This window comes from Nasonia vitripennis, chromosome 2 (assembly GCF_009193385.2).
Source record: "Nasonia vitripennis strain AsymCx chromosome 2, Nvit_psr_1.1, whole genome shotgun sequence".
Taxonomy (NCBI): Eukaryota; Metazoa; Arthropoda; class Insecta; order Hymenoptera; family Pteromalidae; genus Nasonia; species Nasonia vitripennis.
The window spans coordinates 19,654,063-19,677,041 of NC_045758.1; the positions used below are offsets into that span (position 1 = coordinate 19,654,063).

General features: G+C 48.3%; 3 protein-coding genes across 8 annotated transcripts in view; 1 reads left to right on the forward strand and 2 right to left on the reverse strand.

Annotated features, from left to right (window-relative positions):
• Positions 1–1,159: 1,159 nt before the first annotated feature.
• Positions 1,160–4,196, reverse strand: LOC103317099 (translation initiation factor IF-2-like). 2 transcript variants are annotated; one of them, XM_008213842.3, is made up of 3 exons: positions 3,779–4,196; positions 2,983–3,649; positions 1,160–2,817 (listed from the first exon to the last, which is right to left on the reverse strand). In XM_008213842.3, exons 1-3 carry the CDS (start codon positions 3,818–3,820, stop codon positions 2,459–2,461), a joined length of 1,068 nt encoding a protein of 355 aa, XP_008212064.1. In that variant the 5' UTR covers positions 3,821–4,196; the 3' UTR covers positions 1,160–2,458. The 2 variants fall into 2 exon arrangements, with proteins under 2 accessions (XP_008212064.1, XP_008212065.1); XM_008213843.4 differs by having other exon boundaries at positions 2,910–3,649.
• An 836-nt stretch (positions 4,197–5,032) lies between these two features.
• LOC100677895 (GRIP and coiled-coil domain-containing protein 2-like) lies at positions 5,033–9,511 on the forward strand. 2 transcript variants are annotated; one of them, XM_016988762.2, is made up of 13 exons: positions 5,033–5,261; positions 5,325–5,438; positions 5,517–5,655; positions 6,014–6,072; positions 6,144–6,305; positions 6,421–6,742; positions 6,868–6,987; positions 7,048–7,424; positions 7,488–7,592; positions 7,672–7,937; positions 8,116–8,364; positions 8,496–8,700; positions 8,763–9,103. In XM_016988762.2, the coding sequence occupies exons 1-13, from the start codon at positions 5,184–5,186 to the stop codon at positions 8,805–8,807; spliced, it is 2,241 nt and encodes a 746-aa protein (XP_016844251.1). In that variant the 5' UTR covers positions 5,033–5,183; the 3' UTR covers positions 8,808–9,103. The 2 variants fall into 2 exon arrangements, with proteins under 2 accessions (XP_016844251.1, XP_008212063.1); XM_008213841.4 differs by having other exon boundaries at positions 5,034–5,261; positions 6,421–6,778; positions 8,763–9,511.
• Positions 9,237–22,979, reverse strand: part of LOC100120618 (heat shock protein DDB_G0288861) — a 116,616-nt gene continuing 102,873 nt past the window's right edge. For 2 of the 4 annotated variants that reach the window (XM_031923797.1, XM_008213839.3), the window contains 7 exons: positions 21,741–21,863; positions 20,753–21,447; positions 20,246–20,485; positions 18,432–20,133; positions 12,755–12,974; positions 12,258–12,377; positions 9,237–12,172 (listed from right to left, as the gene is read on the reverse strand). In XM_031923797.1, coding sequence (XP_031779657.1) covers positions 11,983–12,172; positions 12,258–12,377; positions 12,755–12,974; positions 18,432–20,133; positions 20,246–20,485; positions 20,753–21,447; positions 21,741–21,863 — 3,290 coding nt within the window. In that variant the 3' untranslated portion in view covers positions 9,237–11,982. The remainder of the gene's footprint in view (positions 12,173–12,257; positions 12,378–12,754; positions 12,975–18,431; positions 20,134–20,245; positions 20,486–20,752; positions 21,448–21,740; positions 21,864–22,979) is intronic. The other 2 variants (XM_031923799.1, XM_031923798.1) reach the window with 2 other exon arrangements.

Genomic DNA, 22,979 nt, shown 5'->3' on the forward strand with positions numbered 1-22,979 from the left:
GTATGAAATGGCCGAGTTCGCGTGGGCAAAAAGGTTGGCTAGATAGCTGACGGAGCGTAAACGAATTGAACAACAGCGAAAGGCTCTCCGATGCATCAGACATACTATACTCGGAGTCGATGATCAGGATTCAAGCGGCCTCGTGTCTCTTTTATTAGCACCTCCCCGCGCAAACGAGCTGCATGCAGTATTATCGCGGTACATCGTCGTCGGTAGCAGCCGGCTCGTTTCAATAAACCAAAGTGCACTCTGCTGCGCTCGAGTTGTTCTGGAAAGTACTCCCCTACATTCGCCCGAGCCATATCGCGAGAAGTAGCATAACTAAGACTGTGCTTGAAAATACGGCCGACTCGTAGGTAGCGCGCTTTCGCGCGTCAAATCGCCTTACACGCTGTTGCTAAGCAGGGCGCGAGAAGCGGCGCAGAGCAAGACCTTAGCCTGCACGGCTTAGAGGCGGAAATTCTCGGGGCGCGACGGCAACGCCGACATTCCCATCCATTGCCTCGCAATTACGGCCTCGGCGTCGTCGTCGTCGTCGCCACGCGCACGTGTGTATACGGCGCGTAATACACAGCGAACCTGCCCTCGCGCGCAGCCGGGCCTGTACGCGTACGGCGTAATGCACTTGCGAGAGCAGGGAAAGAGGGAGAGAGAGGCGTACGTTATGATCGTTTTAAACGAGCGCGCGTTATACGAGCGAAGCCGAGGGCCGACCCGTAAAATCGGAGGCTACTTTGTTCAGGCGCGCGTTTATATTGTATATTGCGTACGCCGCTGCGGAATTCAGCTGGCTGCGGGAGGATAACGTCGGACACGAGCACTCGCGCGCGCTTTGCGATGTTAAGGGGACATTCATTAATGCATAATGGTGATGACGGCTTTTTGCGGAACGCTTCGTGCGCGAGCGCTGTCGGCGGCTCTCACGCGGCTCTAAAATGACCTTTTTCCCCTTTTTTATTTTAATGGCCCGAGCCCGTTAAACAAGCCGAGTTTTGCCCTCCCCCTCTACCCCGCGTCTCTCGCCGCGCATTTTTCAGGCCGGCACGGGCGATCTGCCTTCTTCCTCTGCGGTGCGCTGCGCGGCATAAAGGACCCGCGGATTAAAGATCCGGTGTACAGGCTATAAACAACTGAACGCAATGACAATCGAATGTACACATTTGTTTTGGTAAACTCATTTTATTGCTGCTTCGACTCTTTTTACAAAGCTACATTTTTCGCTGCGATTTTGACAGTGCGAATAATCTCGCTTCGCTTGTCCGTTTCAGATACGCAGAATTTCAAAAAAATGCAGACGGGTGTATTTTTTGTTTCAATCCACATTTCCTCGAAGTGCAGAGGATCGGTAATTCTTTTTCCGCTTATAGGGGAGGAGGATCAAGCATACGTTCATGTATAAAATGAAACTTTTTGTTTCGACTTTGTCCACTAGGAAGAACTCTGTTCGATATATAAGCTCTTATTGGGAGAATGAAGTAGTGATTTTGCCGCGTTCTTTATTTCCAAGTATCGTAATGGACGGAGTTGCTGTGTTTTCGATGCATTTTACGAGAAACATTTTTTGTCAGCGGCTCGCGCATTCGTCGTTCATGTATGAGTTACAAGTTTTGACCCAACATTGTTTGTATTGTACATTCAATTTATGGTATTCACATGCGTGAATAAAATTTTGTGACTGGCAGCCAGAATGGGAGCGAACGAGACTGCGGGCCGATTGCTTTGGTAATTGTCACAGGTCTGTCATACGTTTGTTGAAAAAAATACAATGCACATAACATTATGCGCGTAAAGCAATCACTTTCGATAATAATCGCGATAAAATCTCCGGATATCTCATCAAAGATTTTAATTATTAATGCTCAATCGCCTTCAGCCATGAACGCGAATTAAAAATGTTCAAAGCCCAGACGCGTTATATAGGCCAATTACGAATCAATCAATTGTTTACGCATCGACCGGGCAGTAACGGTGTATAATCGTTGAATTATACATACGGTGATTGGATTCCCCGACCTTATTTCTCGCTCATGAGATAATAAAACGAGGAGGCAAATCGAAGCCGGCGAGCATTAGAAAAACGGGTGCGAGCTGAGCATGTTTATATACCGTATACCTATGTGGAGCGCACAGCGAATATCGTATATCGAGGTTCTCGTTCGCCGGTCGAGCGGAGAGCATTTAGCGCCTCATAAGCAGCTCGGGATCGCGCGGATTTGTCAGGTAGAGCGCAGGGCAAGGGGGAGGTAACGGGTAACGGGTAACGGGGCGAGGAACGACGCGCGACCTTAGCATGCCTGCGCGCATCAGAGTATAGGAGCCGGAAGGAAGGTGGTACAGGTACATGAGCTGCGCTCGGGGGGATTCGACGCGTTTGGCATCCCAATCGAAGATCGCGTCTGCAGCAAGTATGTTACCTAATTCGCCAAGACTCGCGCGGAATTCCTCCGACGGCGGCGCTTCAAAATCTTCGCCTCCTGATGCTGCCGCGTTGCTCGCCCGATCTCGCGATCTCCCTCTCCATTTCGGCTCGAGTATCGGACTTTGAAGTGGCCGTTAATTCCTCCGGCGGCGCTGCCGCTCCGATCTCCAATCCGGCGAGGGCCGGCGCTGCAGTGCCCTTCGGACGATTATCCTCGATGGGATTCGCGCTTTCGATTGCTTTCCTCTTCGTCTTCTTGTTCGGCTTTCTCGTTTCCGCCGCTGCCGCCTTTCTATTCCTCCGCGGACTTCGCGCCGGACTCTTTGTTGTCTTGCTAGCCAATCTGCTGGCCGCCCCAGCTTCTGCGACGCTTCCACGGCCGATAATTCCCTCGGGATCTGGGTGAAAGCAAAGAAAAACGGTTCGAATTATACACACGTCGCGGGAAAATAATGCAATACACCGCTCGACGTACAAACAGTACACCTACACGAAGTAAAACTGTAGAAAACAGCCCAGCAGCGCTAGAAGAAGCAAAGAGTCGCGGCGCTCGCCGTAGTTACCTCTGCTAAGACTGGAGTTGGAGAGGCTGCTCAGCGAAAGACGATCCTCGCCCTCGAGCTGCAGCCGCGCCGCGTCTCGCGAGTCCTCTCCGGAGTCGCGGCAGCGCGAGGAAACTTGCCGCGGCCTCGGCGAGACTCGGAGAAGCCGCTTCCCACGGCGCGTCAAAGTCGGGCCCGCTGATCTCTTTGAAAGCCCCGGCCGCGCGGAGCTTTGCGCCGGTTGCGGCAGGAGAGTGACGTAGACGTGCGACCTCCTGCGCAGGTTCCTCATGTGGAAGCTGTCGTCGAGCTGGGGCACGACGGTCAATTGGAGCTCGTGGCTTGATGAGTTAAAGGCCGGCTCTCGGCGGCGCAGGCTCCACTTGAGGCTCGGCTTGCTCTGCAGGAGGCACTCGGCGCAATCAGCGCAGCCCTCCTGACAGAGGATCCAGCGACCCTTTGCGGTCGAGTAGTGAACGTCACCGCGGGCCAGCAGGCTCGCCGCAGCCGCGTTTGGCTCGCTCGGGCGCCGGGCGCCGTAGAACGGCGCCTCCAGGAAGCTTTTGTAGAGCCCGATGTTTGCCGAGGGCGACGGCGAAATTGTTTTGAAGATGAACTCGCGCAGGGCGTCCAGCCACTCGGGCTCGCCACCGCCCAAAGCCGACACTCTCGAGCCCAGCATCAAGGCCTGAAAAAAATCGGTTTTTTCTTTTCACCCGGAGGATTGCACAGCTTCGGTCAACAGCGCTCGGCAAACTTGACCTCTCGATTATTCTATGTACGCGCGCAGCCTGACTATAATATAGTGTGTACTCACAAGAGACGCCGAGGCGAGAAAATAGACGCGGAGGAGCTCCATGTCGTCTGAGGCTGAGCGGCGCGAGCAGTTTTTCCCGCGCACTCAGCGCGAAAGTGCTCTCGCTCGGCGTGTCGGGGGATCCGCCGGGCCGATCGATGCCGCCATCCTCGCAAGCGAGCGGTATAAATGTTCGATGTGCATTCGCTGGTCATCCGCGGTGCCATTACTCACCATTAAATATTATCCGTTCTCTCTCTCTCTCTCTCTCTCTCTCTCTCTCTCTCTCTCTCTCTCTCGGCGAATTTCAAACATATAACGGCTAACACAAAGGCCAGAAATGAGAGATGGATGTCGGTAATTCGAGAACTCCTCGCGCTGGAGCTATAAGCGCTGCGCTCAACAGATATGTATATACACGTGTAACAACGTCTGTGCGGTTCACCCGGCAGAATCGAATCTTTGTTTGCGTAATATTATAGTCGAGCCGCTGGTTCAAATATAAAGACCGATATATGGTTCGACTTAAATAGGCTACTTCGATGTGATTGAATTTGTATGTGTAGTGAACGTGACGTTAATATTAGCTAGCAGAATATTTCATTTCATATTTATCTCTGGAAATTGCAATATGATCGGATTTATCAATTTATTCATATTTGCGGTATTTTAGCATGGCTAATAAAATTGTCACGACTAAGCCGAATCCGATATACTGATGTATTTTTTCATTCAGTCAATAAAGATAAAATTTTCATGTTCTTGCAAATAAAGCCTCGAGTCTTAAATTTTTGATTCGCCGTTTATCGGAAATCGTATAACTCAAAATTTATACAGGGATTTTTATATAGACGATAAATGGTTGCTTCTCTATGCTTTGAATTTACATTGCTTCGTCTTCTATACACCAATCAGTACAGTTAATCAAATATATAAAAGAAAACTGCAAATTCGAGTAAATTGAACTGGTATTGCTTTCATCATGTTATTAATAATAAATTAATTATACGTATAAATTACTGTGAAATTCTTGGTAGCGGAGTTTTCACGAGATGCCGTTCGGCATTACTCTATTAATAATATTTTTTCTAATTTCAATTTTGGCGTCGCCTGCAGTCATAAATCTTACTAAATTATTATAACAAATGTTGTTTCATCAAAGTTTACATTGAATTGTACAAAATTTTCAATGACCATAATCGTTTGCTGACGGATTCTTAATTTGCTCGGAATATTATACTTTTTTTCACAAAGACGCATGCAGCGGCGCAAACAAATGAACGTATTATTTATTAACCTGCATTTCATGTCGTATCATCAGACACGGCGTTATTGATGTTTTGTCGACTCTAGCTTCCTACTTATTATTAGCCCGTGACTATGTTTGAACAACGCACACGATTGTAAATTGCCAACAGTAAACAATATGGCTTCTAATATGGAAACAGCTAGTCTGCACATTTCTCTATCGGAAATGTTAGACCTCGCTTTAGGAACGCCAGAGGTAAAGCCATATTATAGAAAACCAAAATTTTTTCATACTCGGTATTTAATATATCCCTCACAGGTTGGAGCCGTTAATTTAAATATACTTCACAATTTTCTTCATGTTTTGCTGAATTTAAATAACTTGAGATCGACCAAAGTTGAATACAGAGGCGAAGATGCGCGTAGAATCAAAGTAACAATATTTCTTAATGAAGATAAAGTTCATGCATTTTTTTATGGATTTAAAGCGTGTTACCTAATTGTTTTATAGGCGATGATGTCTTCATCTTCAAAACCAGGTCATGGTCTCCATTTTCACGAGTACAGCGTAATAAATAATTGTAAAGGAGCTAATAACCACAATGGCAAAAGCGATGATCAAAGTATGAACATAGACAATCGCGTTGATGGCAAGTATTATTAACGATTACTTTTAATACGTTTACACCTACTATTAATGTAAAAATTCGAAAAAATGTTGAAATTATATTCCATATTGTATAAGCTTTTTCACACATAAAGCTGAAACGAATATATTATAACGTTTAAAGATGAATCTGGAACTTGTATTTGCGAATCTTACGCCAGTTTAATCTAGCAGCTTTGTATTCAGAGTTTCAAAAGTATTAAGAGTAAATGCTCATGAAATAAATCAAAATTTTCATATTTTAAACTCATACCCATCAAAATTGTGCAGACCTTGCGCGACACATAGAAAAGAAAAAAAATAAGCATTGAAGTTATAGTGAAACAATATGATTTTTGTAGATCCACTATCGGACGGCGTTCCGCCAACAGCTTTAACATTCAAAAAGTTAGAGGAGTCTGTAAGTACGTAATGCAAAATGAAAATATGTCAAAATCAATTTGACACGTTGAATTACCTGTTTATTGACAGGTGAAAACGTTACAAAAAAAGCACCACGCTCTTGAAAAATTAGTCAACAGTTCAGAAATTATTAAACACCTTTGGGAAGAAAACACCAGTCCAGCGACAGACCCGTGGCACGTAATCAATACCAAAAAAAGATTAGATGCTATCGAACGGGGCATTGATAAGGTTATTTTGATTAATTTTCTCCGTATTTTCCTAAAGTATTGACAAAATTACATACAAGTGAAAAAATTATTAAACGATGTTTTTTGCAAAATGATGATAGTTAACTGTTCAATAGTCAACAGCAACGCTACGAGATTCTATAAAGGATGATAGACCAAAACGTCTAGCTGGCGGCAGTGACATACTCGAACAAGTCGCACATATAAATAAGCGATTATCAGAATTAGAAGACAATGTGAGCTCGCTAAACAGAGATGCCGAACAAGTGCAGGGTCAGGATCCAGTCATTGAAAATCAAAGTCAATCTGTCGACGACAATCGTACAACTATAGGGTACAGCGACGAAGAAGAAAATAACTCATCGCAAGTGGCAAAAAGCGTATCGGAAAAGCAATCCGATATCGATGAAAAATGTTCAAGTGCCTCCTCTGCTGAAGGTCAGAAAACAGATATTTCAGATACTGATGTACTAGGTGAAATATAGATTTTTCAATCCGCTATATGTTTCACTATCGATTAAATGTCATTGTAAGTCTCAATAACCTCGATTTCTATGATATAGGTGAAGTTGATTGCTGCAAAATGAGGAATAATATGATGAGTATGGCCACAACTCTCGAACAAGTGAAAGAAGAAATCTGTGCTCTAAAAGAGAAATTATACGAAATGACTAAATCCAACGGTATGATTTTCCTACAACAGGATGATATAACCATTATCTTCAACGAGCTTTTTTGATTAGATAACAAAGGAGAATTCGAGAAAGCGAAATGTAAGCCCACCAAGAAATGTATCATATCCCTCGACGATAGGCCTGAAGAGAAATATGTCGTCATCAAGCAGAAGCAATCCGACATTAGGCCTGCTCGATGTGCAGACTTGATTTGCAATGTCGAAACATCTTTATCAAATTCAATTAAATGCATTGAAGAGCGTTTCAAAAGCTTCGAAGACTACGTAAACTGCTCATTAAGAAACATAAATGATACTATTTCCAAGAATAAAAGCGAAGAAGAGTTGATGAAATACGTTAAGAGCGTTCGACTGGATCTGGAAGACGTTCGGCAGGATGTTTGCAACCTGAAAAATAACAGAATTGCACAGCTCAAACAGAACGAGGTGAGAAAAGTTTAAATCATCGCATAAAATGTAATAACACCATCGGGGCTCTTCGACTCTTAGATCTTTCAAGAACAAATGGATGTATTGAAAATAGTGAAAGCCGACAAGAAAGAGGTCGAGGAAGCGCTTGCGAATAAGGCAGATTTATGCGGGCTCAACAAAAAGGTTCACAAATATTTGTTGCATCAGTCGCGGCAGATCTGCTCATTAAAACTCTCCTGTGTGTCTTTCATGTACTTATAAGGTATCCCACGAGCAATTTGACGCTGTCTGCGACGATCTGACGGGCCGCCTTAACGAAGCGATCGCAAAATTGAGTCAACAAGAATCCATCTGGCAACAATCCCTCGGCGAGCTGCGCTGCGAAATTGAAGGAAAACTTGACGAACTTGAAATCCCCGCGTTAAAAGACTTTATCAACAATGAGCTGCAAGCATTAAAAAATAAGATCCGACTACTTTCCGAAATTAAGCGCGAGCAGGAAGCGGCAGGTGCTAGGAAACTACTTAGGTAATTAAACAAACTTCAATTTCACCTATCAAAAGTGTATAAATATAATCACGAAAAAAGTTCGCCGCGCGGATAATCCCCTAACTCTAGTCATCCCCGTAGAATTAGCCTTCCATTTCGGAATGTTTAATCAACAGTGCCTGAGTAATTGATCATAGTACTATTTCCTTTCCATTAGAGAATTGCGCTGCATTTCTTGTGATAAGGATGCATTCATGCAACCTGATGCGAGAATTCTCGGTACTCCTGATGCTTTTCCGTGCAGACCCGACATCAAGCCCTATCTCACTTTCAAGATGGATCAAGTTAGGACGCAACGAAAAATCATTGCACAGGGGAAGAACCTCGTACATTTGGAAGAAATGCTAAATGAAAATGCGGAAAAAAGAAAACACAGATGCCCGGAAACGTGCGACAACGTGTCCAGGTATATCGGCAAAGAATATATTTTGATTATAACTTTAAGGCAGTGAACAACTTCAAAAGAAGTGTCTTAAAATTCCCGTGTCCCATTGCGGCATGATCGACTACTTCTTTCCGCTGAAACAATTATTCTAGAGATCAAACCTGCAATCGGTACTGCGGTGGTAGCCACACACTGATAAGTCCGCAGCAGAGGGCAGCAAGGACGAAAAATTGCGTGACCCAGTGGGGAGTGCATGACCTGCAGTTGATAGAGGGGTTCGTTGAGGGTACTGACGGTAAAATGTACAGGGGTCGATGGTTTCTTGGGAAGAATAATGAAACTGATGTTAATCAGTCGGTAAGTTACCTCTTAAACAATTCATTGGTTTTTCGAATATTGAACGCGACCTTTTGTTTCAGAATATTTCGAAACCGAATCAGAAACCTTTGACGGAAATGAATTGAAAATGTGATTGTTAAAATATAAAATTAATGGTTTCATTCTCAATATATGTATTCCAAAAATTTTAATCCAACTGTCCAGCTAACATTTGAACAAATATTCTGAGCATGTCAAAAAGGTTTATACAGAAATCAAGCATCTTGCAATTGGATCAATTACATGGAATAAACGGCAAGCTACGAATAATTATTTTTGTCGGTCAACTGAAAATAAAAGAACTACTGCTTTTTAAGAGATTAGACCCTTGTAATATCAATCCTGTTCTCTTCAGTTTCGTCGACAAGTGGCTGATATAATCGAAATAAAAAATAAAAATTAAAAGAGCTGTGCATCGTAGGCTTATTGATATCACCAATGCAATTCTCAACTGGCGCAGTTCAGAACTAAACAAAAGTGGAGCATGGGTTGGAAACACAATTCATATTGCACTGTTTGACTGTATTACGAAATGTTTTATTACTAAGAAGAGCTTTAGAATACATAAAATCTTATGACGTTGTTTTGGGAAAACGGCGATCGATCGTATAGCAATAAAAATATCAATTTGATCGCAGTAATTCGTTTCAATGATTAGCATACGGCACGCGTCAAAGAAAAATATTACACATTGGGAGATAGGAAGTCATCATAAAATATTTCTTAAATATTCACAACTATCGGTTTCATAAATCAATCATTTACATACAATATTATACATACATATTTTGAGAGAAAATTAACAATCTATACAAAAATAACTATTTGAACAATTCATATTTGGTATTACGATAACATTTTTTTTCATTTTGACCAAAAAAAATCTTCTTTTTTAAAATATATATTATTAACACTTCTCATCATTAGAGACAAATCATTGTTTTATCTTAAATATTGAATTCAAAAGTAATCATGTACATTTATTGAAATACACGATGCTAGAAACCGATAGTAAAACAATACAATGGTCATTCCAAATTTCCCTAAATTTATAATATAACGTTTCGAAAGACTGCGAATGGTCACAATTTTAATCTATATTAATACAATCTTGTATATGTATAGATTTACGTTCCGAGTTACCAGCTACTTCATATAAATTTCAAGGTACAGGAAGTATCTACAAATCATTCATCGCTAAATCTACATCATATATAATTACTTTACGACACGGTATCATAAAACGTACTACTTTCTATATTCTAGTTTTATGGTTACTACAATTTTTTACGACCTTAATATTAAGTTAACGCATCGTATTTCGCACTTATAGTTTCATTATCTAACGGCTTGATTTTATAAACACAATGTCAAATAAATATTTGTAATATATAGGTTATATTTTTTATAAACGCTCAACTAGAACGACGCAATAAGGATATCTTAAATTTTAATATGGATATGCATTTCGATTATAATTAATAATACTGACTGCTCAAAGTACAGTGGATCTGATTTACGTCTGGTGATAATTAAATAAAATGTATAGTGACGTCGAATTTTCAACTTTGATAGGATTCCAAAACAAACGCAGTTATGTGCAATTGCATTTTACCATAGCATTTTATTTTGCGCACAGTTAAAAACTGCAGGCACAATTAAATACCTTCAACTGAACATAACAAATGATTCGCACGTTTTGTACTTGTTAAGGAGGTTGATTCTGTCTATGTTTTGGCAACTTTGCAAGTAGACGACGTCACTGACTATAAGCATCACTTTTCTTCGTGTGAAACACCAGATGTACCGACGTTATACCTAATCGATCGTTAAACCTAAATTTATGTCAAAATGCTTAGGTAAAATTTTTTGCAAATAGCAACTGTCTTCTAGACGGTTAATTTATGTTTAGTTTAAGACTGTTGCCGATCCGGTGTCTTACATCATAGAATTTATTGTTATTTCACGGACGTTCAGCTTTTGTACAGACATACTCTGTAACTTTACTTAGAATAATATAAGGAAACCATTATTGTTACGTATATTGCACACGTTAAGCAACAGATACATATACATGTTATTAATAGCAGTATTAGTTGTAATAATATAATAAGAATAATTAATCGAATAGAATAACAGATCACAGGTAAAACTAGGCTCTAGGTCTGTAACAAATTAATATCACATGAAAAAATATGTATCGGTTGCCTCATTTTGAAGGAATCTTCAGAGTCGTTTTACTGACCATTGGACGGATGACTCGATTTTTTGAGTCATCAATATTATGAACTGACCGAATTGGCGAAAATGTTGACCCTACAATGTCAATTTTCTAAAAACATTCGATATCATATCTATTACCACTTGATCTCTTAATACATAAATACACGCATTAGCCATTTCAAGACAGAAATTGAGAAATCACGCCGAATTAAAAACATAAATATGATTGACGACCATTAATCGCTGCACCTCCCCAATCATAAGTCGAAATAAGAGTGGTATTTGGCATTTTTGCGATAAACTTTTTGGAGTCGCTTTTTTTGAAAATTGTGCTCTTATTCTGGTAACAAACACTCGTGTATGATGTATTAATTTTTCTTTACCATCCAAATAAGTATTCGTAAGTAAACACGATTAAATAGATGATGAATTCAAATTAATAGATGCCTTTTTTGTTGAGAAAGTCTTGTATAGGTATACTACTCTGGTCGGAAGACGCCAACACCATTCTTACTGGTATCATTCTTTTCTATTCTTTTCATATAAGAAAATTAACCTATTAATGTTTGGTAACATACACCGAATAAAAATCATTACCATAATAGTCTGCGATGACGCTAATCCATCGTTTTTCCATCGTCAAGAACTGAATTAAACTTAGCGGAGTTTCTTGCCTGTTCGAAATTCGAAATTCGAGAAACATTTTATTCGGTACCGTCTCTGGGTATGGTCGCACACATTCTTACGCCAGACAATCAAATACGAATGCAAGAAAAAAAACAACAACAACAACAATCTCGTACGCTTACTCGGAGAAATTCGAACTCATCGCCGTCACACGTAATCGTTAAATCGTAACCTTACGCAAAATTAAAAAACTATATCTTATTCATCTATACCCTTATCAGTCAGGAACGGATGACCAAATATCTTTATTAGACATGCGCATTATTCATTACGGTAATCCCTTTCGTTTTGTTTTGTCGGCTTCTTTGATAGTAAAAACGGCGCCTTAACTAGTGCACTGCGACAGAAGCGCTACAACAGTTGCGCAATCACCGGATGCAGAAGACACATGTGCTCGGCACCTCGAATTGGTAAACGGTTTATACTGAAGTGTCGCACCATTTCAGGTATGCTGTCGAATGGTTTGCTGAACTGTCCGAGTATGTACGCGTTCAATTCTTCGTTCTTTTGGATGCGCATGTGCATGAACCCTCTGGCGCTCCTGAAACACAACGTTCAACGATATTGGAGTTCAAAATCCACTCTAAACTCGATTCATCATTCCTTCAAATGGTTAGCAAACTCACTTTAACGATAGAGAGTAGTCTTGTTTGGTCGACTCGCTGTTCCGTACCAAGTAACTTCCCTCCCGCAGTAATCTTAGAACAGCTTCTGCCTCGATTCTCGTTATCGAGCCGTGATACCAACTGAAAAAAGTGATTATGCGTTAGATAAGGTGGGAAAAGGATCGGTGCCGCCACAGAATTATTTGGATAAAAATCGATAGGGCAAGTTCAACAGATCTTCCGGCGGCAGACAAGCACGGAATGACTCATAGAAAATATTGAACTGAACGTAGGGAGGCAATGTTTAATGTAGCGCTACGCGCTGTCTGATAATCCTAATGCCGACACTCTGGCATGACTCATTGGCTCGAAGCCAGGAGTGAGGAGCGTGCGTACACAAACTTTTCCGTCCGTCGATCGAGAGAGTACACCGCGTTACGATCGCGAACAAAACGTTTCAACGATAATGACGACAAGTTTGTAGATCATTTTAAACCTAGCGGTTTTAAAATACATACCCCTGTCGTTCCAATGGCAGCTCGACATCGACGAGATCGGCGGATCCTCGGGAGGCGGTGAGCTCGAGCGACAGTCCGAGGTTGAGACCGCCGGGCTTTTTCAGTCCAAGCAGCTGCTGCTGTCCGGCTCCGGCATCCCCGGCGAGAGACAGGCCAACGTTCCCGACCCCGTTTCCACCATCCAAATTCAGCGTCATCTTTGGTCTCGCTAAGCCGCCGCCTGAAATGAGTCACACGCGACACTTAGACGTCTAGTCGCCAAAACTGCCTCATCTATATCTCTATATATTCGTGTGTCTACTCGTTCGTGCTGCGCGCCGATCATACCGATGACCCGCTATGCATCATAGGGCGCCGCGAATTCCGCCCAGTTTCGATGTGCCCTCCGAAGTCTGACTAATGCAACTTCACTTGGATGGGCGCGCGTTATTTTGGACGCTCATCAGCACAAGTTCCGAACGAACGCGCCGCGGTTGCGCGATATTTGCATTCAAATCTGCGACTGTATTTTCAATAATAAATTAACTCCTGATTGCTGGGAACCAATTCATTCCGCGGCATGTCTGTGCCGCTCAGTTTACTGGCATGCGTACAAAGGGAAAGGAACGGAAAGTCGAGCGCTTTCGCGACTGGGAAACAATACGAAAATGAGATTCGTTCGAGGTACACAAGAGGACTCACATTTCCACCCCCTTGCCCGGACTTCCATCCCACGCAGCCGAGACACTTAAGAATCCGAGACAGAAATTACCCGGGCATTGTTCCCGCGTAAACAATGCCTTTCGGAACCCGAATGGTAAATACACGAGGCGTTTTATTTCACTCGGATCGCCTGCGCCGGGCTGTGTCGCCGCGTAAATTTGGCGGTTTGATATAGGCAAATATTGAAACGCCCCCCTGCAGCAAAGAGCTTGCGCCGCAGAATTAAAACACGGGCTTAGCGAGGATGTCTCTCTCTCTCTCTCTCTCTCTCTCTCTCTCTCTCTCTCTCTCTCTCTCTCTCTCTCTGTCTCTCTAAGTGGATGTCCGGAAAAAAAAGAGACACTCGTTATTTCGAGCGGATCGGTGCAAAGGGAATCTCGGCGGAGCTTGCAAGCTCGCGTCACGACTCGCGAGAGCGTAATTTCGTTTGGGAAGGGACCGCAATCTCTTATCGGCGCTTAACTTTTCAAGCGTGGAATGACGTAGGTGAGAGCGAATTCGTCTGACAGCTGTAGCGCCGAGTTAGGATACGCGGATGCGAAGTTAATAGTCGTGTACAGCGTCTGGACGGAACGGAATCGCGGCGCGACGGGCGGCGGCTGTGCAGAAACAGCGATACAAGTCCCTCTCTTTTCCTCTCTTCCACGCGCAGTCAGGTACGCGCGCAGCTTCCCCATCAATTCGCTAACATTCAATTTCTTAGCGGGTCCTCGTGCATCATTAACGAGCTGCGCCCAACCATCCTCTTCGTCTACTCTCCGAGATTGGAAGGCCGACTGTTTTATTAAATTTCATCCAGTATACATGCTGAGGAAAATTCGCGCTCTTCCGGTTTCGCTTCGTTCAACCTCGGCGCTATTATTTACATACGTGCACTTGACGGTGCTGACCAGACGGAAGGGAAGGCGAGGAAAAATCACGCTGGGAAATCGCACTAAGGATACGTCGGCGTTTGCATGCGTGTATTCGCCGGGGCGGATCCGGGAAAGCTTGCGGTCGCGCGAAATTTCGAGAGCGATGTCTCTAGGGAAATGCCGTCACACGAGTGCGTGCCGAGCAGAGACGCACCCCGAGACGAAGAAGAAGACGAGAGTTTTAATTTTGCGGGGAAATCACAACGCACTGAGAGTGCGCGACGCAGCTGGGAATCTTCGATTTCGAGAGAGCCTGGATTAGTATTTATTGCCGCCCTGTCGCCTCCCGCCACGCGTACATTTGCGTGGCGTTAATGCGAAATGGCGTATGCAATAGCGCACCGGTCGGCGCTACAACGGAACTACGCTCGCTTGTTTATGAACAGCTCTCAAGATACTAATTCGATCTAGCGAACCGGCTTGGAGACCTCATCCAAAATTGAAGCCAAACAGCGCCGAAGATGAAAGCCCAATAATATTTGGAAAACACGAAGGGAAGCTGATACGCCGGCGACGAAAGCAAGGCGTCAAAGGAACAAAGATACGAAGGAACGACAAAGAGACAGCCAGAGAGAGAGAGAGAGAGAGAGAGAGAGAGAGAGAGAGAGAGAGAGAGACTCTTCAAAGAGCAGGAGAGCAGAGCCGATGCACCCCCGAGCCGAGCTGCGGAGCAGCTTCTCTCGATCGATCGACGCGAGAGCCGCGTCGCATTAGCGCCGTCATCCATACGTTGCCGCGGAGCTGTGCACACGGGGAGAGATCGCCCCCGCGCGAAAACAAAAAGCGTTTATACATGCAGCGGACAAGGCGATCCAGGGGCCCCCACAGATGCGGCAACGAGCCTAAGCAGATGTTACACCCTGACTCCCCCGCACGGAGATACAATACACGCGCGCGTGGCACCGGCGCAGGCTGCCAACGCTTCGGACTCACGCGGAATGGCTGATGATGCGATCTCATGAAATATGAAGTACGCGGCTGGCCCGGCGCGTGCGTCATGATACCCGGCCAATTTGCTCGCGCGGATTACGGATAGATGGGCCATCGCCCACTTGCCTTTTAGCTTCTCGGGGGCGCGCCCGCGTCCTAAAAATATTTCACGACGGCAACTTTCGTGCTGCACTTTGCTACAACGTCCGAGCCTGCTGCAGCGTGTAACAAATTTCCAAGAAATTTCCAAGAGCTTCGCCGCCGACGTTTCGGGCGACAAAAACTTTCGGGAACTCTGCCTCTGCAAAGTTATGAGTCATATAATTTCCTTAAAAGCTCTCTACTGGCCTGTTATTGGCTAATTTTCGCCCAAGACTTCCGCGTCTCGAGGGTGAATTAAAATTCGATCTCGTAAGCATACTCGCGCCAGACGACGCGCGGCTGGCGGCAAAAGCATTTATACGCCCCGCAGCCGCGCGTGCGCCGTGGACTCAAGTGCGAACGCGCATAAAAGCCGCGGCGAGAAAAGAGCGCGCGGTGTCTTCCGCTCGGAATTACGATTTCCTAAAGTAAGAAGACGGAGCGAGCGACTCGACGCGTGTGTCTCCTTCTTCGAGAAAGGCTACAAAGACTTGAAAAGGCGGAACAGAAGAAGACGGCGCTCCGGCTGCTCGCACACTCGACAAAACTCCGCCACGATCAAAGTGCGTAAGACCCTCTTTCATCGCGTATATAAAGAACGCATCGCGCGGAAACGATTCTGCCGAAAGAAAGTTTGTCGAGGCGGTTTTTCATCAACGCTCCTTGCGATTATAAATCGCGCTCTTCTCCAGCGGCGTTCCCAAAGAAACTGTAGGCGCGTGCCTCTGCTTGACTATGCGTGGAGAGAAGAAGTGCTGCAAGAGATCGATTAGCGGTCCCGCGGCGTCTTTTTTCTCGAGTTAGTCCAGCCAAGCGAAAGGGGTGAGATACGAAGCCGGAACGATCCTTCTTTTATTTTTTTATTTCTTCTTGTGCGCACATTCTCTGACGAAATTTGCGCGAGATAATTCTCGAACGTTTAATGGCCCGTGCGAGATAGCGCTTCGGCAAATCTCGGGTTATGACTTTTCCACCCTAGCTCGCTCGTTAATTTGGCGACGCGAAAAAAGATTAAACGGCGTTATTCGCCTATATACTACTCCGTATCTTTCCGTGCTGGGGCTTGATTGTATCGTCACCGTAAATCTCGTGCACGTTCGCTGCCTAGGACAATACTCCGCCGACCCGCGGTGTAAAAATGCTGCCTGGAATGAAGTTAAGAAGAGATACGACATTCGAATCCCATCAGCGGCAGCGATGATCGCGCATCATACGCGCCGAGGCGACGTAGCGCGCAGTCGGTGTATCCTGTTGCGAACCGGGCCACCGAATGCTGCGGGTGATTGAAAAAGCGATTGCTTCTGAGGACGACGAGAGTCGAGGAGCCCGCAAGCGGAACGTAATATTTCCAATATTCCTAATACGTCAGGGGAGCGGGAGAAATAATAATGTTTCCAGCGACGCTCCTTTCATTCCGGGCGAAGAGGCACGCGAGGCGCTATACTTGCCCGACGCCGTTCTCCCTTTGTCCGCGCGACTACAATGCGGCGGGATTCCAAAATTCCTCTGACTCCGAGATAAAACAAAACTATTTTTTCCTCCCATTTTACGGTCTCTGCGGCGCCTTTCAGTATACCCCGGGTGAACGGGACTGAAGGAGAGATGGGAAAGCTTTGCTTTAGCTTAATAGACGTTTGTGGCGATGCGGATTGGGTCAAGCAGCTTCCAATCGATTTTAATTAGCGGCTCTCGTCCATCGATTAATTTTCTCTCCCTCGCGCGGGTCTCCCCAAGTTCGCGCAAGATGATCGACTAGGCGAGCCAAATGAAATACGCGTGCGGAGAGGAAAAAATGCATCGGCGTGATCGATCGGGCGGTCTGGCAACTGATGAAGCAATCCGCAGAAAAACGAGGCGAGATTCTTTCGGAAATCTGTTTCCGATTACGCGCGAATAGCGACGTTGTTTCTTGCGCCCCTCGTCCATTTCGCGCGGCGACCCTTCAAAAGCTCATTTGCGAATCGAGACGACCGCTGCTGCCGGGCTATCGATCACTCAGTCCGGCACAAGAGAGCTCTAATGTTTTCTTTGTCCGGAGCACCGACGCGTTTTTTACGCGAGCGGTCGTATCGCTTCGTCGTTAGAACGAGAGAAAAGCGTGAAAAAGGAGTGTCTCGTACGAAGAAGAGCAATTTTCTTAATTAAGCATAACGCGCTCGACTGCAAAATGATTACAGGTCAGCGGCTGAGTCAACTTCCGCGAATCGTAAAATCGAGCGGCTACAAAGTCAAACAGCGCCTTGTACGCGCCATTAAACAATGAGTAAGTTGACGCGTCATCCGCCATCAGAGCCGTTTATACGCGAGGAGCTCGTTCCCGAGTTACTTCATGAAATATAACGAAGCTCGCCTTGGCGACGAGTCGTCGGCTCTCTCACACCTGCGCCGCGCTTGCGATGTTTACGTTGCAGCGTGTACACACACACACACACACACACACACACACACACACACACACACACACACACACACAAATAACAGAGTCGATCGACAAAGCCTCCAGCGTGCACGCGTGTGTCACTCGCGTTAAGCGGCCTCGGGAAATCGCGGGGGCGACGAACTGCTACGCGTCGACGGCTGCGCGCGCTGTAAACGTGTCTATTGCACGACCGAAAGAACATCGGAATAACGCAGTCGGCCGTTGTTGTCGGCGTTGCTGATTTCGATTCGGGAGTCCATTTTATGGATTTTTCCCGCCCGCGCCAGCGAATTTTGGCTGGAAGTGATGCTCGCGTGACAATGCAGCTATCGCGCGAGGGTGCACTTGTACGGAATTAAAAAGTTTTCCACACCGTCGGGCGAATTTCATCGAAATCGTGACAGTCCAAAGCCATTTCGTCGAAACCAAAAATGACTGCAGGCCGAAGCGAGCTTGGTTCGGAAAACGTTGGTAGAACGGCATTACACGAGCTGTGTGGCGATATCGAATCACGAGCGACTCTACAATACGATGGTTGATCAAAAGAAGCTACTCGATCGGATGGACTCACCGAAAAGGGCCGGGGGTGGATCGACGTCCCTGACGGAGAGGCTAGAGGAGGCCTGGGAGGTGCTGGATTCGGTGCTCTGGGTGCACCGGAGCCGCCTCCTGAGCTTGGGCATGTCGAAGGGCAGGTCCTTGAGGTCGACGCTGGTCGCGCTGCCGGAGGTGTTCGCATCCTGCTGCATGAGCATCCTGCGCCGGCGCAGCTTGGGCATGTCGAACGGCAGGTCCGAGAGCTCCTGCTCGTTGTCCAGCATCTGGTTGATGTTGTCGAGCTGCGGCTGCTGCTGCTGCAGCTGGAGCTGGGGCGGCTTGATCGGCTGGAAGCCGAAGGGCTTGTTGCACTTGATGCCGGCGCGCGACTCTATGGAGATGCCGCTGTCCGAGCCCTGAATCTCCGCGTCCCCGGACGAGGAGGACTGGAGCGCGAGGTTGATGAGATTCTTGTTCTGCGGGGTGCGGCGCTTCTTGAAGGACGAGTCCGTGGGCGTGGTCGGGTTGCTGATGACGACGCTCGCGTTGACGATCTGCTGCTGCTGCTGCTGCTGCTGCTCGGCCGTGGGGTTGCCGAGCTCCTCGGGCGAGGCCTTCTGCGAGTTGTTGTTGCGGTTGTTGTCGGACGTCTCGCTGGCCGGCTCCTGCGAGGACTTGTCGCTGATGGGCGAGAGGATGTGGAGCTTGGTGGCGTGGTGGGTGAGGAAGCTCGAGAGGCCCGTCTGCTGGTGGTGGCCGTGGTGGTGGCCGTGGTGGCCGTGGTGGCCGTGGTGGTGGAAGCAGTTGGCGCTACCGCTGTCGGAGCTGTGCGAGCTGAGGCTCGTGCTGTGCCGGCTCTCGCTGCTGCTAGTCGAGCGGTTGCCCTCGCTGGTGCTGCTGCGCAGCGACTCCATGCTGCCGCCGCTGCTGCTGGTGGCCATGCTCTCGGTGCTCGAGTAGCCGGCCCGGCGCCGGCTCGTCCGCAGCTTGAACTCCAGCAGGCTGGCCTGCTGCTCGCGGCGCGCCCTCGCCGCCTCGGCCGTCGACTGCTCGGCCTCGTGGGGCCTGCCCTTGAACTCCATGACGGGCTTGCCCTCGCGTATGAGGCTACGCGGCCGGGGCCGCTGGGGCGGCGAGGCCTCTAGCGGCCTACCCTTGAACTCGAGGATCAGCTCCTTCGACTCCATGGCGAAGCTCTTGGGCCGGCCCTTGATCTCGAGGATGCTGTTCTCGCTGCTCTGGGGCGAGTTCTCCTTGGCGCGCAGGCTCGACTTCACGGGCAGCCGCATGTCCTTGAGCCGCTGCTGCTGCTCCTGCTGCTGCTGGCTCGGCAGGTTCGGCGCGCTGCGGATGTTGAGCAGCAGGTGCTCGCGGTTGTTGTGGAACTTGGCCGGCAGCGGGGCCGTCGATGGCGGCGAGGGCGTGCCGTAGCCCCGGCCGCTCGCGCGCGGCGAGTTGCTCTTCTCGTCGTTCGAGTTCATCTGGAGGGATTCGATGTCTTGCGAGAGGCTGGCTATCGTGCCGTCGCTCGGCTGCTGGGGCTGCTGCTGCTGCTGCTGCTGCTGCTGCTGCTGTCGGCTCAGGATCGGAGCCTTGGGGCGGAGCGCGGATCCGGGCTTGCGTCGGTGCTCCTTCGACGCCTGGTGCGTCGTCTGCTGCAGCGTCGGCTGGGACTGCCGGGAGGACTCCGTCGACGAGCTCGCCCGCGACAGTGGCGCCGCCGAGCCGTTTCTTATCTGAAAGGAGCGATGGGGTTAGAGACTACTTACGCTAGAGCGATGAGCGAATCAGCCGCGAGTCGGAAAAGAAACGTTAGGAAAAGAGCAGTTTCGAGATGAAGGTACTCACTTGAGAGATCAAAAGTGGATGATTCGTTATCCGATCAAGATCATCCAGATCGTCGTCCGACCTACTGACCTTGCAGTCGAACGCAGTCTCGTAGATCTGCCGCTGTCGGGCCATCTCTTCCTCCTCCTCCTCCTCCTCGTACTCCTCGTCGCCCTCGTCCTCGAGTCCGGCCTCGTCGTCGCGGTCGTCGATCGGTATCGGCTGGGGCTCGACCCTTCGCGAGCGTCTCAGCTTTCGCACCTTGGGCAGTTCAGAAGAGCGGCGTTAGTGACTCTGACAGCGCACGACGGTACGCGTGTTAATGTATATAGTTCTACGCTACGACTGGCGACGTCGGTAACCACTTTAATTGACAATAACAGAACAAAACTACGCACTGGGCCTACGTCTACGAGCAAGAGGCCAACAAGGAGGAAAAAACAAGGACGAGCAGAGAGCGGTTGAAAGCAAAACAAGGAGGGGGTTGCGAGCAGAGTCATGCGGCTGGCGGGCGGGGCTGAGCGTCACCTTGTGCCGGGTGGAGGAGGACCTAGCGGGGGCGCTCGGGGGCAGTGGCGCTGGGGGTGGCGGCGTCTCTAGCTCGTCCTCCTCGGCGGAGGCAAGGCACGTGCAGACCCTCGTGGGCAAGTCATGGCTGAGCAGCCGATGGGGCGGCATCAGCGTGTAGTCCCATTCGGTGATGATGCAGCTGGAGAGGATCTCGGCCTCGGGCTCTGGCTCAGCCGCATTCTCGGTGCCCGGCTCGAGGGGGCTCAGCTTCTGGCGCTCGGCCGTCGGCTCCGGGGCGTCGCTCGCCGCGGCGGCGGGCCCATCGCTCTCGGTCAGCGAGTTGCGCTTGGGGATGAGGCCGAGGCTACGCGTGCGCTCGGCCGGCGCGTCGAGGCTCACGCTCTTCCGGTACTTGCCCGGCTGGCCGCGGCACTGCGGGAAGAGCAGCTGGTGGTGGTGCTGCTGCTGGTAGGGCCGGTGGAGGTTGTGCCGGGTGTCGACGCTCTGGGTGCCCGCCGAGGGCTTGAACAGGTCGCCGTAGTAGTAGGGCGAGGGGTGCCGCGAGGGCAGGCTGTCGCTGCAGGCCGAGTGCTCGGAGTGCTCGAGGTGCACCTGGGCCACGCAGTCTACCACGAGGCCGCTGCTGCTTTTCTGCAGGAGGCCGGGCTCGGCGCTCGGCGCTCTTCGCTCTGCTGCTGCCGCTGCCGCTGCTGCTACAGGCCGAGACACAAAGCAGAGCCCGTGAGTCAAGTCGCGTTACTCATCGGGTGACTGCGTGCTCTCTCGCCGGCTCCGCGCGCGCTCGATTTCGTCAGATAAGATTTCTCCCCGATTACGATTAGCTTACTCACGCCGAGCTATATACGCTCTGATAAGGACGCTCTCTCTCTCTTTCTCTCTCTCTCTCTCTCTCTCTCTCTCTCTCTCTCTCTCTCTCTCTCTCTCTCTCTCTCATCGGTGGGGCGGAATAACGCATTGCGTGCGATCACATGGTCGCGATGCTCACCTTGTACGCTAGGATTTCGATTGGCTGGAGCAGTACCGTAAACGGTGTTTTTTCGCTTCCTGGCGCTCGAGAGTCTACCGGTAACTTCCTCATCCTCGCACGAAGAGCCAGAGGCCGAAGGATCTGAAAGAAAAGCAGAAAATCAAAGTTTAATTCGATGGGAAACAAAGGGGAGCTTGCATTCTACTATACATGTAAAGGCTGATTGAGAACGATCGGTCGGGACGGAAGCGGCGAGTTCCGGAGCGCGAAAAATCAAAATGTACTTTTCATAATCACGCCCCGCTGAAAGAGTCCACTCGACACAATAGCCAGCCCGCAACTACCCGGCGAAATTGCGCGCTGAAACGGCGCCGCGAAAATCGCTTCCCCTCGCGTCAGGCGGTAATCGTCATCGCCCCCTACTTCTCTCGACTTCGCCTCGCGGTCCGCGGATTCGAGTCACACTTTTGCAAAACTCGGTTAATAATAGGGATTCGTCGTGCGATCGGCAGTCGTAAAGGACGACGCGCACAAATAAAACCACAATATAAAGCCTGAAGATAATGGGGCGTCGCATTACGTTCTCGGGAGTCACGGGGGCGACTCCTCCTCGAGAGCAAGTACGCACAGCGATGGAAAGGGGTTCGCCTAGCAAGAAGAAGAGGTGGGCGAGCCCGCGCCATAAAGCATTCAGTTCTGCTCGTGACAGCGAGCAGCCCGGCCAAGTAGGATCCTGGGAGGAGGATCGACCGGAGAAAGTTTCCGGAAAAATGATTACCGAAGAGGGCACACGCGCGCAAACAAAGCCGTTCTCTCTCTCTCTCTCTCTCTCTCTCTCTCTCTCTCTCTCTCTCTCTCTCTGTGTTATACGTACGTCACGATGCGCCTCGTTCCGCACTCTTCTTTTAGCGAAAAAGCAAGACTTTACGAGGAGCCTGAATTAAAATCCGCGCTTTATAGGGCCCATTTTATGCGCCACGCACTCATCGAATCCCCCCCCCCCCCTCCTTCCATGATAAATCGAATTAAGAACGTCATTAATTTCCGCAAAAAAAAAAACTCACGGACGATCATTGCGTGCACAGACCCTCGACACCAGTATATAAGCAGTCGAAGCTCGAAGCATCCGGCAAAGACTCGCGCTCGTAAGCCCAGAGCAGTACGTGCGGGCGCGTTCCCGAAGTCGTGCGCGAGCTTGTAAAAGTATCGCAGAGCTCCGCGCTGCGCAGCTGGGGTCGACGACTGCGAGTCTGGCGG

Bases quoted from the DNA above. Each gene is read 5' to 3' on its own strand.
- LOC103317099 (XM_008213842.3), bottom strand. From the start codon at position 3,820: ATGGAGCTCCTCCGCGTCTATTTTCTCGCCTCGGCGTCTCTT. The intron at 3,650-3,778 runs GTGAGTACACAC...GATTTTTTTCAG, and splicing joins TTCTCGCCTCGGCGTCTCTT to GCCTTGATGCTGGGCTCGAG. The intron at 2,818-2,982 runs GTAACTACGGCG...GCTTTCACCCAG, and splicing joins CAACTCCAGTCTTAGCAGAG to ATCCCGAGGGAATTATCGGC.
- LOC100677895 (XM_008213841.4), top strand. From the start codon at position 5,184: ATGGCTTCTAATATGGAAACAGCTAGTCTGCACATTTCTCTATCGGAA. The intron at 5,439-5,516 runs GTAACAATATTT...ATTGTTTTATAG, and splicing joins AAGATGCGCGTAGAATCAAA to GCGATGATGTCTTCATCTTC. The intron at 8,365-8,495 runs GTATATCGGCAA...CAATTATTCTAG, and splicing joins ACGTGCGACAACGTGTCCAG to AGATCAAACCTGCAATCGGT.